General features: G+C 36.0%; 3 protein-coding genes across 5 annotated transcripts; 1 reads left to right on the plus strand and 2 right to left on the minus strand.

Moving 5' to 3' along the window:
- Window positions 1-3,100: 3,100 nt before the first annotated feature.
- LOC113310635 (O-glucosyltransferase rumi homolog) lies at window positions 3,101-5,627 on the minus strand. The gene is made up of 5 exons (XM_026559361.1): window positions 5,177-5,627; window positions 4,524-5,101; window positions 4,149-4,338; window positions 3,972-4,036; window positions 3,101-3,745 (listed from the first exon to the last, which is right to left on the minus strand). The coding sequence occupies exons 1-5, from the start codon at window positions 5,282-5,284 to the stop codon at window positions 3,487-3,489; spliced, it is 1,200 nt and encodes a 399-aa protein (XP_026415146.1). The 5' UTR covers window positions 5,285-5,627; the 3' UTR covers window positions 3,101-3,486.
- Window positions 5,628-5,743: 116 nt separating this feature from the next.
- Window positions 5,744-8,983, minus strand: LOC113310634. Of its 2 annotated transcripts, none has more exons than XM_026559360.1 (10): window positions 8,741-8,983; window positions 8,511-8,617; window positions 8,302-8,427; window positions 8,091-8,187; window positions 7,828-7,902; window positions 7,653-7,735; window positions 7,241-7,387; window positions 6,644-6,716; window positions 6,246-6,570; window positions 5,744-6,123 (listed from the first exon to the last, which is right to left on the minus strand). In XM_026559360.1, the coding sequence occupies exons 1-10, from the start codon at window positions 8,970-8,972 to the stop codon at window positions 6,048-6,050; spliced, it is 1,341 nt and encodes a 446-aa protein (XP_026415145.1). In that variant the 5' UTR covers window positions 8,973-8,983; the 3' UTR covers window positions 5,744-6,047. The 2 variants fall into 2 exon arrangements, with proteins under 2 accessions (XP_026415145.1, XP_026415144.1); XM_026559359.1 differs by having other exon boundaries at window positions 8,511-8,620.
- A 263-nt stretch (window positions 8,984-9,246) lies between these two features.
- On the plus strand, window positions 9,247-11,788 carry LOC113311138 (peptidyl-prolyl cis-trans isomerase CYP20-1-like). 2 transcript variants are annotated; one of them, XM_026559988.1, is made up of 8 exons: window positions 9,259-9,399; window positions 9,573-9,635; window positions 9,917-9,995; window positions 10,470-10,517; window positions 10,628-10,651; window positions 10,932-11,114; window positions 11,244-11,319; window positions 11,443-11,788. In XM_026559988.1, the coding sequence occupies exons 1-8, from the start codon at window positions 9,322-9,324 to the stop codon at window positions 11,585-11,587; spliced, it is 696 nt and encodes a 231-aa protein (XP_026415773.1). In that variant the 5' UTR covers window positions 9,259-9,321; the 3' UTR covers window positions 11,588-11,788. The 2 variants fall into 2 exon arrangements, with proteins under 2 accessions (XP_026415774.1, XP_026415773.1); XM_026559989.1 differs by lacking the exon at window positions 9,573-9,635 and having other exon boundaries at window positions 9,247-9,399.
- Window positions 11,789-17,797: the final 6,009 nt, after the last annotated feature.

A 17,797-nucleotide genomic window follows, 5' to 3' on the forward strand; every position in this document is an offset into this window, starting at 1 on the left:
GTTTGGTTAAGTCCGAACCTATTATCAAGTATCACACTTTGGTAGTCGTATTGTCTCGATCTCGTATCCATATACAATCACACAAGAAGATCACTTTCGGTAAGAGGACTTATAGGTGGATAAATAAATTGTGGTGTATTTGGGTACCCTCGTTTTTTCAAATTATAAATAAGATAATATCCCCTAATCAACCAGCCTTTCTCCCTGGTAGACAAATCACCGATAACATTATCATATCCCATGATCTTATTCACACAATGAAAAACTCAAAAGCCAGAAAAGGACAATTTGCTTTAAAATTAGATCTATCAAAAGCCTTTGACAGAGTGGAGTGGAATTTCATTAAATCTGCTCTTATAACACTAGGTTTTGACAATACCTGGGTTAATCTTATAATGAAATGCATCTCGACAACTTCCTTCTCCATTCTCCTAAATGGTTCCCCGGTTCTGAGATTCAACACTTCAAGAGGATTAAGACAGGGTGATCCCCTCTCTCCATATATTTTCTTAGTTTGTATGGAGGTCCTTTCCAGACTTTTACAAAAGGTTGTTTTTGAAAATAAAATATCAGGGTTTAAAATAAACAAAAATGCTCCAAACATCTCCCACCTCTTCTTTGCAGATGATTGTTTATTATTCACAAAAGCTGACTTAGGTGAAGCAAGGAACCTCCTAGATATCCTATCTAGATTTGGTGAAATCACGTGGCAAATGGTCAATCTTCAAAAGTCGGTAATATATTTCATCCCTAGAATACATCCAAAACATGGGAAAATCATCGCTAGAATCCTAAAAGTCCCTCTAATGACAAAAAAATGATAGATATCTTGGAACCCCACTTTTCTTCGATAAAAACAGGAAAGAGAATTTCGATCCTCTCCTACAAAAATACTATGCTACTCTTCAGGGATGGAAATCAAAATTGCTTTCACAAGCAGGAAAAATTGTGCTTATAAAGTCCATTCTACAAGGTTACCCAACTTACCAGATGCCAATTCTTGCCCTTCCTAAAGAAATCTTAGACCAACTGGATAGGATTCAATGAGATTTTGGTGGATTAAAGATAAACCCGAAAGTAAAGGAGGATCTTTTAAGGCTTGGGTCGGCATTTGCAAACCAATTTCACAATGAGGTCTTGGAATCAAAACCCCCCACCATTTTAATATTTCTCTCTTTACTAAACTAGCTAGTAGGCTTATTTAAGAGCGCGACCAACTTTGGGATCAACTGCTAAAAGCTAAATACTTCCCTAATAATCACCCACTGGAATCTTCTAGGACTTCAAAATTGTCTTGGATTTGGACTAGTATCCAAAAAGGTCTAAACCATATTAAAGGTAATTTTTTTTGGCAAGTCAAAAACGAAGCTTCTACAAAAATTTGGGAAGATGAATGGGTTCCTAATGCAGACAATAATCCCAAAACCCACTAATCCTCTAGAGCCTCTTCCACAACGGGTAAATGAACTGATTACTCCAGAAGATAGATGGGATCAAGAAAAACTTGATAATCTCTATTCACTCAAGATACTAAAGAAAAAATTCCAGCCATATCTTCAAATAGCCAAGAACAAGACAAAATTAGATGGCAACACCGCTCGCCAGGAATTTTTGTCAGCGAAAAATGTTTATAATTTCCTGGTTAATCAAGATCAAGAAAACAACAACTCAAGAGATTTCCCTTGACAAAAGATTTGGAAGATTAAGGTTATTCCGAGGATCAAATTATTTGTTCGGAAATTAGCTCAAAAAGCTCTCCCAACTAATGCAAGACTTGGGGTGCATAATAAAGACATAAATACGGAGTGCCCAATGTGTAACTCCGAAGTTCAAGAAACATAACATCATCCAATTCAATCTTGCCCTTTGCTAGGGCCCTTTGGTTTGGTTTCTCTCTGGAAGCAGTGAACACAAGAATTAGAGCAGACTCTATAGCAAATTGGATTAAAGAATGGATCGTGGAATTAGATTTCACTCAGATTTCGGAAAAGATTGCAATTATTTACTGGTTCATTTGGAAGTATAGATCGATGCTCGGTGGTTTTTGACAAAATCAATCCAAATAACCTAATAGAGAAAATCAAGAAATTCTTACAACAATTTCCTCAGGAGAAGATCCAAAAGAGTAAGATAATTCAAAGTAGAAATGATTCCAAGGAGAAATGGTCAAATTTATCATCGGACTGGATAATATTTATTGATGCTGCTTACAAGAAAGAAGATTCAACCATGGGATATGCTTTCATCCTTTATTCAGTGGATAATGAGACTTTCATGCACATTTCAGCAGGGTCGGATTGGGCTTCCTCAGCTTTTCATGCAGAATCAAAAGCCTTACTAAAAGCGTCTACTTGGCTAAGTGAAAACATTTTATCAAGTGTTACCTTAGCAACTGATTGCAAAAATGCTGGCAGAGACTGTCAGCAAGACTTGCAAAATCCCTCCTTGGAGTGCAGAAAATACCATACAGACAACTCTAACCACATGTGTAACTGACATCCATAATATACCACTTTCCATAATTTTATCAAAAATCTTTCCTCCTGTAAGATTTATTTTCCTCCCAATAACAAGAGCTGACATGTAGGCCTGGGAAACAATTTGGACTAGCTGGTACGAGAAGAAAGAGCAAAGTCAGTAGTTGCACTTACTCATTGAGTATAGGACCGGCCGGCTTTAACCAATAGCTTCAAAGCTACATTTTTATGTTGGCAGAATCTTTTTTCCACCTAATGGTGCATAGTGATATAGAATCTGCTCAGTCAGACAAGACTCTTCTTCTATAGCATTAGGTACCAGGGTAGATCAAATATTTGGGTTACGGGACAACAATTTCCATTACCAGGAGGATTTTCTTTTGTAATAATCCTGGATTCTTGTTTCATGCTGAAGTAGGATATGTCTACACTATAACGTTTTATAACAAAAACAAATTGGACCAGGAAGGCAGGAAGTATTGTCTTGGAATCTTCCTAATCCAAAAAAATGAAAAGGGAAGAAACCGGTATATGAGTAACTGCGGTAAGAATGTATCTACATTTGCTCATGTCTTCTCCAATTTCTGTAAATCTGCAATGACTTTCTGTTTTTTCCGTATCCAAGTTTTTATGATGTCAGGATCGGCAGGTGGGAGTGTGCATGGATACGATGACGAAGTTGAGGTAGCTGACCTTTCAAGAAAATCCCTCTGCTTTGGATCAGCATAGCAGAGAAGAGATTCCATACACACTTCTTGAGCAGATGAAGGTGGGTATGGCTTGAAATGTTGCAACTTAGAGTACTCACTAATTAGGTGATACATATACTCGTATACTTTTTCCATCGATAAATTTTCCATGAAATCCTGTCCAGCTCTCCCAATGGTCTCAGCCTTATTAGCAGGAAAGAGTACAAACTTAAGTATATTAGACATTGAACACAAAAGCTAAATGCACGCCATAGTAATTCAGGCAAACCCATTTTTATTTTTCATTTTTCTGGAGAATATTAAGAAATAACTAACAGGAAGTAATTAGGTGAGAATCGGAGTGCCTCGGAAGGGTTTCTGTTGCCCCACTCAACAGCAAACTTTATGGATCGGCATAAGTCTGTTGTTGGGTAGATAGGCCAATAGTTTTCTCTTGGTAAAAGACCACGGCTGAAAAAATCTTCATACTCTGGAGATATTATTAATGTAAGAGAGCCACAAGACAATATGTATTTCAAACTCACAGACCAGGCATAACCCTCTGCATAAATTTTATACCTGCAAAATGATAATAACCGTCAACTCTACGAAAAATGACCCCCCAACGCCAAGATATCAGCACATTGTCAACTTGCAATTTGAACAAAATGCTTATGCTAGAAAAGAAAGTTTCACACTTTTCCAGCAATCCAATATTTAAAGAAGTCCATGAACTACATTCAAGCTTGGCATCTATGTACATCTAGCAGTGCACTACATTTATCTTTTCAGTATCATGGCTTACCTATGTTTACACTGATTAGATAGTTTAGACTGCTCATAACCACCCTTTGCTTCTTCCAACCAATTCTGCAGTACAAGATAAGATTTCATAGAGTCCCTTAGAATTAACCAAAGCAATGAAACAATTTAGGTGCATATAAATGTACAAAATGCTCTGAGATGTTGATAGAATACAAACCTGACGCATGATCTGTGCTCCCCAAAGCCTAGAATGATTACAACGCATCAACTCCGTACGTACGGGAGATAGAACATCTGGGTTTCCTTTCCAGTAAGCTCTAGGCCACCTCTTTATCCATTCTTTAGCTTGAGAACCTTGTTTTATGCTTCTAAATTCATCATCCCAGTGTTCTATGTTCACTTCCGGCCTACATTAATGAATCCATATGTCAGTACAAGAATACCAGCCAATGCAACCATTTCCAAATTAGAATGCAATATATTGCTCTTCTGCAATTCTCTCACTTTATGGCACAGCTGCAACATTCATAATACTTGAAGTCAAGAGAACTCAGAGAATATGTACAAACTTCTGAAATACAATACTACTTACCAACCCCAGAAAGACCAATCAGGAAATGGAATATCAAAATGAGCACTGGTGGTACAATAACGGAACAATGGAGGCGGAATTTGCCCGGAATACTCTGTTCGATTAAGAACAAGTCTATCCATACAATCAAACATAAGATCAACATCTGGGACTAATCCTGGATATCTTTTAAGAAGTTGTAAAAAACTCCATACTGTAAACATAGCTCTACTCTGAACACAATCGTAATAAAAATCAGCATATGATCTACCATCAACAATTGTTATCCTAAATGCAGCTGATTTCTTAGCTTCCATAAGTGTAGATAATGAAATTCCAGATTTAGACCATGGTTCAAGATCTTGATGTATCCAACGAAAAAATGACGGACATGAATTCTTAGCTTGATCTGCTGCTGATGATGATGATTCATTAAGATTGTTGTTATTGTCGGGGTATGTACGACAAGTTAGATAAGAACATTCAATGAATTTAGAAGTTCTTGTGTATCTCGAACCATCATTGAATTCTTTATGTGGGAATGGATGCCATGGTGTTGGTTCTAAGTTATGTCCTGCTACTGTTCTTGTTTGATCAACCTGTGTGTTTGAATAAATTCCTCAATCAGTTAAATTATCACAACCAAATGTAGCAAATTAGAAACAGAGTAGTACCTTGAAGAGGAAAAGAAGTGTGAGAGAAAACAAAGCTAAACCAAAGAGAGCAATGACTTGAAGACGTGAAGCTCTTGCACGTAAATAGCTTGGGTGAATTTTTCCCATTTTACAATTCTCCAGAAACTTTTATTATTATCAACAACATTCATGGATGTATCTCTCTGGGTTACTTTCTTCTTGCAGTTTTCTCTCTCTAAAGTTCAGTCAGTCTCCTGTTGTATCCCCACAAAATGTGGAAAATTAATTGCCCTTTTCTCAAGGTAAGAAGAATTGGTCATTTGTCATCATGTCCTCTTCTCTTTGTACTATGTGCATTACTGTTATCAACAAAAAAAGACTAGTGAACTGCCAAACTCTTTAAATTGCTGGTCCATTGACAATTCTGAATGCTGCACTGTGCTTTCAATAATGTGTCTGGTGGAATGTGGTGGAGCCATGGTGTTGCAGTGCAGATTACCCACGGAGGGAAGAAGGGTGCCCATATTATCCCAGATTTTTAATTATTATGGCACATAATTTACTGCCCATTGACAAACACAATGAATAATTTACTGCTAGCTAGCAAGCAAGCAAGTAGACAAGCACTTTGCATATAGATGGGATAATGTGAGTTACACTCATAGACACCACCGTACTATTAGTTGCTGAGCCATAATTTTCAGTAGTACTATGCAAGGCTTTGTTTCATTTGGATAAACCATTAGGTAGAAGAAACCCACAGCTTTGGCACCCATAGTTAATGTAAGTAAGTAAGTAAGTAAGTAGTTAGCATGATATAGAGATATCGTAATCCACAAATGGGATATGGGTTTTCTTCCAGGCAAGTCTGATTGGCAATGACAAACATCTCCCCAGGAACCTGTACTACTCAAACTGCAATTATCCTCCTCAATTTCTTCATTTTTCTGCGACATACAGGACAAACTCCTGCCTCCTCTATAATCCTGTGGAAATTAGCAGTTTTATTGATTAGAATGTGCACCAATAGCAAAACATTAAAAGTAATTGGACTTTTTTTCTCCCCTTGTCCTGATTGGATCAACTAAAATTAGTATATCTGGATTACCTTGTTCCACATGTATAGCATGTAGCACAGTGTCCACATGGAAGGAAAAAACTGTCCCTTGCAGTATCAGAGCAAACCAGACAGAGATGATGAGGATTTTCAGTCTCTCCTTCTTTTAGTTGTTTTCCTTCAGTGGAACCCAAAGGGAGGGGGTCTTCGAATTCCTCATCATGAGATACAGAATCATAGGAAGAACCCAAACTCAATATATCATCATCTTTTTGTCCCAGCAATGGGGTTCTCTCATTATCAGAACCATTTTGGCTGCTGTTTAGGAACTTAGCACATACCTTGTATATGAGAAAGAAGATCAATGTCATTGCACCTGCACAATAGCACTTATAAGTAATGAAGAGAGATAAATGGGAGGTTCGGTCACGGTATGGAGGAGAAAGCACCTGAACCAAGAAAATATGTAATCCATCGTGGCTCATATGACACTTTGACAAACCAATCTTCTGGTGGAGTACCCTGAAGGAGCATGAAAGGAAAATTTCTGAATAGGTTTCAGAGTGTTGGGCTGGTAAGCAAATTAAGATTGAACATCAAAAACCATCTGGAGAACTAGAACCACTTCCAATTTGACAGTGGAATGGGATAACATCATTGGATTTTATATTTGGTGTTCATGAGTTTGATCCAATATTAGTAATTCAGATATGTCTTTGGGAAGCCCAGCAAAATCTTTGGGGTTCTCCTACAATGTCTACAGATTAGGTAGCTCAGGTGGTTAGAAGATTTTATTTAACGTCTTTATCAAAGACTGAACAAGAAAGCCTACACAACCTACTTCTGAATGAAAATCATGAGTAAATGTGGATAAGAAAACGAGCACACGACAAACTCCCAAGGGGGGTAAATTCTTAGCTACATGATCACAATAGACCTTTGAAGCTGTTATGCAGTAAATGTTTGATGGTACATACAAAAGAAAATATAACTGTATGTCTTTCAAACCAGAAAACATGGAAAGAAAATATAACTAGCGGTTTCACCTGTTGTCGACCAGGAGAAGATAGAATAGCCACATTTTGTTTAAAGGGAAAAAGCTTCAAACCACATAAACTTTCATTCAGGGAACACTTGTAATATGCCTTGGATGTATTATACAAGAAAGCCTGTATACTGATGTTCAACTGCACCTGTTTAGAGAGAGTTCCCAATCATTATCTGGATGAACAAATAAGTCGGTTCTGACAAATATGCACATATGAACAAATTCAACCGGGATACACATTGATACAAGTAGCAATTTGACTACAAGGTATGATATATTGATATTAGAATCTTGAGTCAGATTGTCTGCCATTTGAGAGCCGTTGGAATTTCAAGAACAAGTATCACATTGACTCAATATGCAGAGAGGACACATTCTTGAACAGCGGAAATCGACAAAGTACGGATTACCTCAGCTGGCTCTGGATTAATGTTAGCCACTGCAACATAGTAATAGGAAGATCTGAAAACTTTCTGCTGAATCCTACCACTTCCTGGGAAGACATTTGCATGATGCATTTACTTCAATTTTCTGTATAGAACAAAAGAACAGAAAGGTGCAACAAGTGGCATTTTTGATTCCTACCTTGAATGATACTCCACGATAATGTGGTGTTAGGATATGATGGGTCCTCAATCCATTCCACAAGGTCTTTCTCACCTGCAAAATCAAATTTAAGTATTGCATAAAAAGTAATAGACATATTAAGACAATAACAGCATAATACTGTATACCAGCATCCTAACATGTTTAACCGTCTAGGAGGCGACATTTAACAGACAAATCTCACAAGTATTAGCGTAGTTCCACTATTGCCGTTGCAATTGGCTTGAGAATTGCCACCATACCTTCGGCAATCACAATGAACAGTGGAGAAGAGTCCAGAGATTTCGCGCTATACATAATATCCACCTCAGATCCTGGGTTCAGATAATATATCCACTCCTGCAAAATCCAAAACAAAGACAAGGCTGATAAGAATTTGGGACCAGAGTAAATATCATTTCCCCATCCATAAGAAGACCCTTTTACAGAGAAATAGGCAAAAGGATTGATTGCCTTATGTGAATAAGCTGGTATAGATGTGTGGAAACTTTCAGACCAATTTGTCTCTAGATCAAGTGGAGGAGGATTGTAAAATCCATATAGAACTGGACTTTGCTTTGAACCAGTCACTTCATATACCTATATACCAAACCCTCAAAGTGATCAGGTCATTACCAATAAACTGCAACAGCAATTGTAGTAGGTTTAGACTGGAAAATCACCTCGATTTCACTGACAAACAACGGATTCGCCGCTAGTAAACGTGAGAAATTCGGGCTAATTGGCAAATCCATTGCCCCATAGAATCCCACAACCACCATTACAGATACTGCTGCTTAAACCATAGTTCAATAATCCCAAAATATATCATTAGATTCAATTCAAACAATGTTTTAGCAAAGAAGAAAAATCACTATTCAAATATTCATGTAGTACATAAGAAAGAACAAACCTAAGAACCAGCAAACAAGGAGAATGATTATGCATGACCAAACATCATCCATAATGTCCAACGATGACCAATCACTTATCATCGTAAAACTTATTCGAACAGAAGAAACATTTCTGTTCTGCTGTTGCTGATGATCTTGTTGATTCTCTACTTGTACTTCAGTTTCCTGGACCGGTACTGACGAAGAAATGGATGAGGAAGAAGCCATTAGAGAATGTTCCATTAATGACATACCAGTAATGTAATATGATTCATCCATTCTGGATTTCTGGCGTTAATGTCAAAAAACAGCTCAAATAGAGGAAAACGTGATACCGACCAGTCAATTTGTTCTTCTATGTGTAATTAGGCGGGAAGAGTAGGTTTGTACCACGGGATGAGAGAGCCGTGGAGGACTATCTCAACCCGAAACTTAATGGGTTCAAACCCGAGTTCAAATGTGTAAAACCGGTCCATATCCGAGACCATGTTCTCTAGAGTCCAGAGGTGAGATGCGTATAAATTCCACTGTCAAATGAGTCGTAAAGGTAGAAGAGAGAACTGAGAAAAGTACTGAGATCAGATTTCTGAGAGAACAAAAAATGGCATCTGCAACTAAGCTGATTTCAGTATCTCTATTATGGATTGTTGTCTTGTTTGGAACTCTAGCTTTTATCCAGGTAAAAAAATCAATCGATCTTTCTAATTTATTAGTATTTTAAAGTCAAACCCTATATAGAGTCAGATTTATTCCTGTAAAACCCTAAAAAATCTTAAAATTTCCTGATCGATCTGATAGAATTAGATAGACTTCTCTCGATTTTTCTTTATTTCCATTGGATTTTGTTTCCAGAATCGATTAGGTGATGCCGATAAATCATCCGATCTAAGCGAGATCGGGATTGAGCTCGATCAGGTCAGATATAGCCGTCGGGCTCAATTCTTTTTCTCTATATCTCTATTTTCTCAGTGTCAGTGTGTATGGTTGTTACTCCTGTCCCGGTCTGCATTTCGTTCTAATGGAAAGCATTGTTCTTATCTGATTTTTGAGCCCTAGTTTGTATCCCTCTCGCCACCGTTTCTCAGATTGGGTTGATCTGTAGATTTATCTGTTTGATCAGTAAAAACCAGCTTTGAATTCGCTTTCTTTGTTGAGCTATGGGGATTTTAATGTGTAATTGTATCTTTTTGTTTCAGGCTAAGAAGTCAGATGAGACTCTGAGGGAAGTAACCCACAAAGTATTCTTTGATGTCGAGATCGATGGTAAACCAGCTGGTATGTATTCATAGACAGATTCCTGCACTAGATTTGTAAAATTTAAAGCATTATACTGAACAAATTTGAGGATTTGTCTGATAATTTCTTGTACTTGTATGTGGATAAGAGTAGAGTAGGCTTAATTTGGCTTGTGATTGTTACTTTGATTTCATGGTAGTTTGAGGATTTCTTATTCAATAAATGAGACCTGTACAGACACACAGGAGAAAGCATGTTACTGTTGAAATCGGTTTTTGAAAGACGCAGATAATAAGCTTAAAAAAGTTTCATGTTCTAATAGGGATTATCTACCTGATTACATGTATTAAGAAGGTTGAGTAAAATACTTGTTTGAAGATCAAATGGTTTTGTTCTTCTCCTCCTTCCTTAGCTTGTTCGCCTCCTTCCTTAGCTTTAGTCTCCTTAGCAAAGATTTAGCTAAAAAAATTTGGATGAGTAAAATTTTTATTCAGTGTATTTGTTTGCATACAGGTCGTGTTGTCATGGGCCTCTATGGGAAAACAGTCCCTAAAACAGCAGGTACACGTCTAAGTTCAGCATCGTGCGAACAAGTGACTTACCTTTTTCATGTTTAGTTTCTTTCAGTGTGGCTAACTAATTGACGCATATCAACTGTTCTTTCTATGCAGAAAACTTCCGAGCACTTTGCACAGGTATACTGCTGATATTTCGATCTTTATCTAATTTCAGCTTTATCTTTATCTCAGGGTACATGATTGCAAATCATTTTTTGCATGTTATTGTGTTTCAACTCTAAGCCAGGAAACTATGGTGTTTGTGAGATACAAATAAGCGTTTTAGATTTCTGAGGCTTTTCTCTTATGTGACGCTTTACATCAGTTCTCTCTCACTTTCTCTTTACTAGATCTGAAGAAAGGAGTGACTTGGTTAATTAGATTATTGTTTTATACTTTGTTTTTCTTCTTGGTGCAGGGGAGAAAGGTACTGGGAAGAGTGGAAAGCCTCTCCACTTCAAGGGAAGCAAGTTCCACAGGATCATTCCTAGCTTTATGATTCAAGGAGGTGATTTTACACTCGGTGATGGAAGAGGCGGTGAATCAATCTACGGTGAGAAGTTTAATGATGAGAACTTCAAGCTGAAGCACACTGGACCTGGTAAGCCTGTAATTCTTCTCAATAAGTTGAAGTTTCTGTGTTTGATATAGCTCACACAGGCATGTACATATATTTTATGCATGGACTAAGAGACTTGCATTTAATCTGTTGAAATATTGCTTGTTTTAGGACTCCTTTCAATGGCAAATGCTGGTAAAAACACCAACGGTTCACAGTTCTTCATCACGACTGTAACAACTAGCTGGTAATTAACAATGCAGTCTATTTCCCATCTTTAGTTTTGTTTTCTTGATGACGTGTTTTTAAACTTCGGTCTATATAATTTGTTGAGATTTATATCTTTCCCATTGTCAACTCTATATTACAGGTTGGATGGCAAACATGTTGTCTTTGGAAAGGTGCTTTCAGGGATGGACGTGGTGTACAAAATTGAAGCCGAGGGGAAGCAAGATGGAACACCAAAACGCAAAGTTACCATCGCAGACAGTGGTGAAATTCCCTTGTCATCATAACTTTTTTATCATCTAACAAAGATGCAGTTAACTTTTTTGACATTTTATGCAATCTAAATCTCTCCACTGTCGAGATGACATAATATGTAACGGACATAATATGGTTATCAAATTATTAGCTAGTAGAAAAACGTGATGGGTTTTTTTCCTATTAAAAAAAGTTTTATTTATAAAAGAGTTTAAATAACCGATTTCCTTGCATCTCATTTAATTTCATAGTTTGTATTATTTTTTTTATTTTTTATTTTTTATTTTTTTTGCCTGTAACGTGGCATTGTCTTTTCTTTACCCTCTCGGTTCAGTTTCCTATCTTCAGTGGCATTGACCTAGACTACCACAACTTGGCACTGGAAACAGTAAATCTATCTTCTTAATTTCTCTAGGAAATCATTTACCTAGTCCTAGTGAAACATTAACCGACAACATTACATTTACCTAGTGAAACATTAACCGACAACATTATTCTAATATTTTCCAAAATTAGTCAATTTGAGTCAACTCAAAGAACGACTTTCTCATGTTTTTCTTCTTTTTCTTCTTTTTTTCCGGAAAAGACGTGAGCCTCATATTAATTAATAGTATAATTTCAGGTGATTTTCCCCTGCTGTGGTTAAAAGCTGAACAAAGCTCTCTTCTTAGAGTTTTTGGCCCCATTTGAGAATTTTACACCAATAGGAAGCTTTTGTTTTTTCACACCAGTAATTTTGGGTATTTTCAACCCTGTTTCTCTTTTTTTACCGTCTCACGTTTCTGCTAAACCTTATTCCATTCGCTTCCTTTCAGGTTTTTCGTGAGATTGATATACTTATTTAGGCAACCCTAAATCAAAAAAAACCTCTGCAGAATCAGTCCACGAAATCAATCGAACTCATCTTCCTAAATCTCTAAGAAAAATCTCTTTGAAAATTTTGTCCCAACAATTAGTTTTTCTATAATCTTATTTTTCTTGATCTATTGACCAGCTTGAATCCGATGATCTGTTTGATCTATTTTGTCTGCAGCTGTAATATTAGTCTGTTTGCTACTTGCTTTTGAATATTTTTTGTGTTATTGTTTCACTGATGTTTCTTTGTTGTTTTGTTACAGATTTCAATTTTTATTATTTGTTTCATAGCCCTAATCTTCACCCTGCACCATCAAATCAAGTGAAGTCACGAGTAAAATCATCATCCGTCATCTCTATTTTTTTAAAATTTTCTACTTTGATATACCCATTGGCATCAAGACTTACTTAGTGTGATTCGACATAGATTTTAGTTATTTGTGAAATTTACTTAACTTTTTTGGCTGGCTAACAAAGATTATAATTTCTCTTAGTTGATCCTGCTTTGGGTTTAATATTTAAAAAAATTCATAGAATTATGAATCAAATTAAGAAGGATTTAAAATTGGTGTATGAAAGCCCAATATTAGATAATGAGGTCCTTTGTTGCTCATTTTTTTTTTGAATTTCTCAAATTATTCATAGAATTGTACTAACTTTATAGATCTAATACTATTTAATCAGAGGATATTCTTATATTCAAGTTGTTATGTGTGGAGGTAGTAACTTTTTGGATGTTGTAGGTAGCTAGCCAGCCTCTTCTTATCGGTGAAGCCATTTTTATTGGCAGTTATCCATTTTTTGGGATAGATTAGTTGTTTTCTATGTTCAGGAGACACTAAATGGTTACCAATTAATAATTATTTGAGAGCAAGACTGGATCATTTTAGAATATGCGAGGTCCAAGTTTGATGATGGTTTTTTGTAATGTTGCAGACTTTTTTTAAGCAAATGCTTCTGGTGAACCAACACGTAAGCTTCCCACTCTATGGTACTCACTTTATTCCAACATCGTTCCCTATTTATGATGCATGTTTTCTTCTTCTCTTTTTCGTCAGTGAACATAGTTTTTCTTTGGTTTGGGTTTTTATTATCACTGAACATAGTTTTTTTTAGCAAATGCTTCTGGTTCACTATATGGTACCCTCTTTATCTCTTTCGCATTCCCCATTTGTGATGCATATTTGCCACTTCTCTTTTTTGTCAGTGAACATAGTTTTTCTTTGGTTTGGATTTTCATTTTAAATGAACATAGTTTGTCATTGATTTGGGCTTTTAAAGAATGGCAGCGAAGTCAGTTTATGGTCCAATTTTCAGAAATTCTTTTTTATTAAGATTCTTTGAGTTACGATACCCTGATTTGTAGTATTAAGAATCTGTGGTGCAATGGTAGCGCATCTGACTCCATGTCAGAATGTTGCGTGTTCGATTCACGCCAGGTTCATTTTCCCATCTTTAGCTGCATTCATATCCGATTCCGGGTTATTTTTTCATAGCATTTGCATCTAATGTTGACTCCATAGATGACATTATTTGTTTGTTCTGTAGAACTGGAATGCATAACATATTGTTTTTCTCGAAATCACGTCACTTGGGAACCATATCTGCTTTTGCGCCATGATAAACTCACTCAAATTACAGGGATTTGTTGGAATCAAAAACCTTGATTGATACAACTAGAATAAGGGTAGGAAAGGGGTTCAACCTAAGCTCCCCGAAATCATTTGAAATCATTTAGTCCTTCGGACTTCTTTGAAATTAATTTTGGTGATGGTTTATTATCATTGAAAAGGTATTACTATTTTTACCTTATGTACAAGAACAATATAGTTCATATTCATTTCTATTCAGCTTTTCCTCAACAGTTCAATGGTTTCCTAGGAATGTTGTATGTGATAAGAATTGGAATGTACGAAAGAAGTGTGACAGATTGTTTGGCTAACACTGAAATAAATGGTTTTCTAAAAGATTATTGAAACCTAATGAGAAAGTTCATTTTCCAGCTCTGAAAAATTTAAGTTCTGCGCTTCCATAAAATATTGAGTAATTTAAGAAACTCAATTTTACTCCTGTACAACCCATTTTTATCTGATTTCTGAAAGTCTCTCTTTATGCCTTTCAAGTGATATGGTATTTCTTTCTGATTCGTAAACACTGGGTACATAAATCCAGTCTAAGACAATAAATGATAATCTATTGGTCCAAGGGCTGCGACTCTGTTAATGATCATCTATTGGCATGCGGTATGTGTCAATTACCAAATAACCTGCGGTCGAGGCAAGAAAATCATCAGATTATGATGAAGAAATTATTCTAAAAACCCTTAGAAAAGAGGCAAGAAAATCATCAGATTATGATGAAGAAACTATTCTAAAAACCCCTAGAAAAAGAAAAACAACGAAGCGGTAGTTACACTATCTGACGACGAGGCTTGAACATAAAAACAAAGAAATTCTTTTAGAATTATAATAAATTCTTTTCATGTTTTCTGATTATTCCGTTTTTACTACTTTCATTTTTTTTAAGCAATTACTACTTTTAATATATTATTATTGTTAGTATTTAACTAGCACCAAAGCATAATTTTCTCAGCAAACCATCTAGGCCCGTGCAAAGCACGGTCACATCACTTAGTATTGATAATAAGCGCCAATTCATAATCCGAAAGCTACCAGAGTCATTACGGATCATCTTAGCTAATAAAACATAAAGATCAAGGTCCCAACATTATCACAAGATTTGCTCCACAATTACTGATCATGAGAATCATCTTCTTCTACTAATTCTACCATCCCAGTAAGACAGTAGTAGGTTAAATGGTCTAACTTGTTTTGTTAGAAACAAAGAAAAACTACACATAACTACAGATTGTAGAAGAGTAGGGATCATCAGTTGATCCAACCATTTCTCAGGGTTTTCAATCCAAAAGTAACAATTAAAACAAACTAAACTAAAGTAACAAAAGTTTACTGGGTCGGTCGGAATCGGTGTGAAAAAACTTGAATCTGTCTGAATCTGCATCTAATGTTTTTCTTTGCTCGCCACGTTACTCTTCTAAAGAGGCGAATCTCAGAAAATGTATTCTAATGTTTTTCTTTGCTTGTCTCGTTAGATTTGATGAATGTATTTTGATGCTAGAAATACAATAGATTTGATGAATGTAGTTTGATGCTAGAAAAGAGGTGAATCTCAGAAAATGTATTGATAACCCCGGCTTTGGATATCGGAAACCTTACAGCAGTTTTCTAGCATCAAACTACATTCATCAAATCTATTATATTTCTAGCATCAAAATACATTCATAAAATATATTATATCTCCACCAGTTCCTAAACAATTTTATCCTTACAAACATAAAAAAATAAAAAATTAAAGCCTTGGAGGGCTCAGCAACATCAACGGGCCAAATTGATTTTGAAACAAAATCAATATGGATCACTGCACAAAGCAGTGACTGGTTCAGGTCCAACCCGGTGTTATCAAGAACATGTACATTCAATTAACATGAACTAAAGCTTTTAAGATAGCAGTATTTACAGATATCAAAGTGACAGGAAACGAAGTAACATTGGTTTTTTGAATAGGTCTTTAGAGGTCTGAATCGGGATGAATCAGACCGAATCAGCTTTGGAGTCTTGGTAGCAGTTTTGGTAGTTGAGGAACTTGTTGATGATCTTGGTCTAGTTGTTGTTTTTGTCTTTGTTTCCTTAGTTGTATCTTATGATGTTCTTGTTGTAGTTAGATTTACTTTTTCACCTATTTTCTTCCACTTGAGCAGATCTTCAACTGATGAAGAAGAACAAACACAAAGATAAACCACAAATATCCAAAAACTAAGAAAAAAGTTAATATCTCTTGTAACTGTTTCTGAAATCAACAAGGAAATCAGAAGAAGAAAAGAAGAGATATAAACAAAGTAAGGTACTAATAGATCTGGAAATAAAAATCAATTGTGATTTGAATCTAAAAAACAGTCGGATTCAAACCCAAAACTGAACAAAAGTACTAGAAATTATCAAATAGGGAAGATTAAACGAAGTTAGACAATGGGTTGAGCTTCCCTTGCTCTGATTTGCTCCAATTGAGCCGACCTAGGCAGGGGAAGAGTTTGACTGCTAGGGTTTGGAGAAGTTTTCAGATAAGAAGTTTTTTCTAAAGAGAGAGAAAGTTTTTTATTTAGGGGTTGAAAAATTTGGAATGCGCTTATCTCGTTTCGTTACTCAAAACCTAGTATTGTCACCTCTGCCAGCTCCGACCTCATACCTTTTTTACGGAATGCACATCTATATGCTTTCCTTGTTGCATGCTGATAATATTTTTGAATGATGTTGTAGTAATGAGGTTCAAACTCTCGGACTTGTGAAGATTAAATTTAAAGATTTAATAAAATTATATACAAAAATATTAACAAAGTGGGCGAGAGGTATGAGAAAATAACCAAGACACCGATTCCACTATTACACATGAATTAGTGATGGTAAATAATCCAAAACTCTAATTATCTTTTAAGTCCTTTATATCTTAACTCACTAATAATCAAGCAAATTCTCAAACATCAATTGTATCCCTTAAGCATAGATTATCTAAACAAAGCATAACCTATCTAATTGAATCACAACTGATTAGGAAAATTACGCAAACAATTTAAAACTCTGCAAAAGCAGTGATTGAGTGAATTATAATTAAATATTAGAGAAAATAAAATAGTTACCAATTATTCATGCGTAAATAGCTTCCTCATTGCCTTGGTTGTGGAAGAATTAGCCGCTCATCATGTTGGAAACACGCTCAAAAATCATTATTATTGCTCAAAGGGTGTTTACAAATGATGAAAATGGAGAAATAATTCAAAACCGGGTTTTGTAACAATTATATTTGTTACAAACCAAAAAAAGACGATACAGAGGATTGTCACTGTTACTGTTGATCTAAGACCCACGGCTCTGTGTCGCAAACGCTGGCAAATAAGTCTGCCTCTGATATACGACCCACGTCTGTGAGTCGTTGTTACTGTTGGAAAACGACGGTCTTGGATGGTCCGTTCTTCGTGTTCTTCATGTTCATCATCATCAGCAGCAGCAGAAACCGAGTTTGGGAAAACTCAAATTTCTTCTTCTCTGGCTCTCCTCAGCCCCCCAGACTCTCGACACCCCTTCTCTATGATCCCATCCACCTATTTATACTCCTTAGACTCATTTAATCACGCCATGATTCTCAATATTCTTCATTGAACTCGGGCAGTAAAGAAAATATTTTGGGAATATTTTATTTCCTGATTGAGCTTCTCACGCGTTTCTACAGCTGCAAAATATCCTCATTTATCTTTTTCAAGGTCCAAAGTGTTGCTAGAGTCATCATACATGAGCAGAACACGTTTAAATTCTCCA

Source organism: Papaver somniferum, chromosome 9 (genome assembly GCF_003573695.1).
Source record: "Papaver somniferum cultivar HN1 chromosome 9, ASM357369v1, whole genome shotgun sequence".
NCBI classification, from domain to species: Eukaryota; Viridiplantae; Streptophyta; class Magnoliopsida; order Ranunculales; family Papaveraceae; genus Papaver; species Papaver somniferum.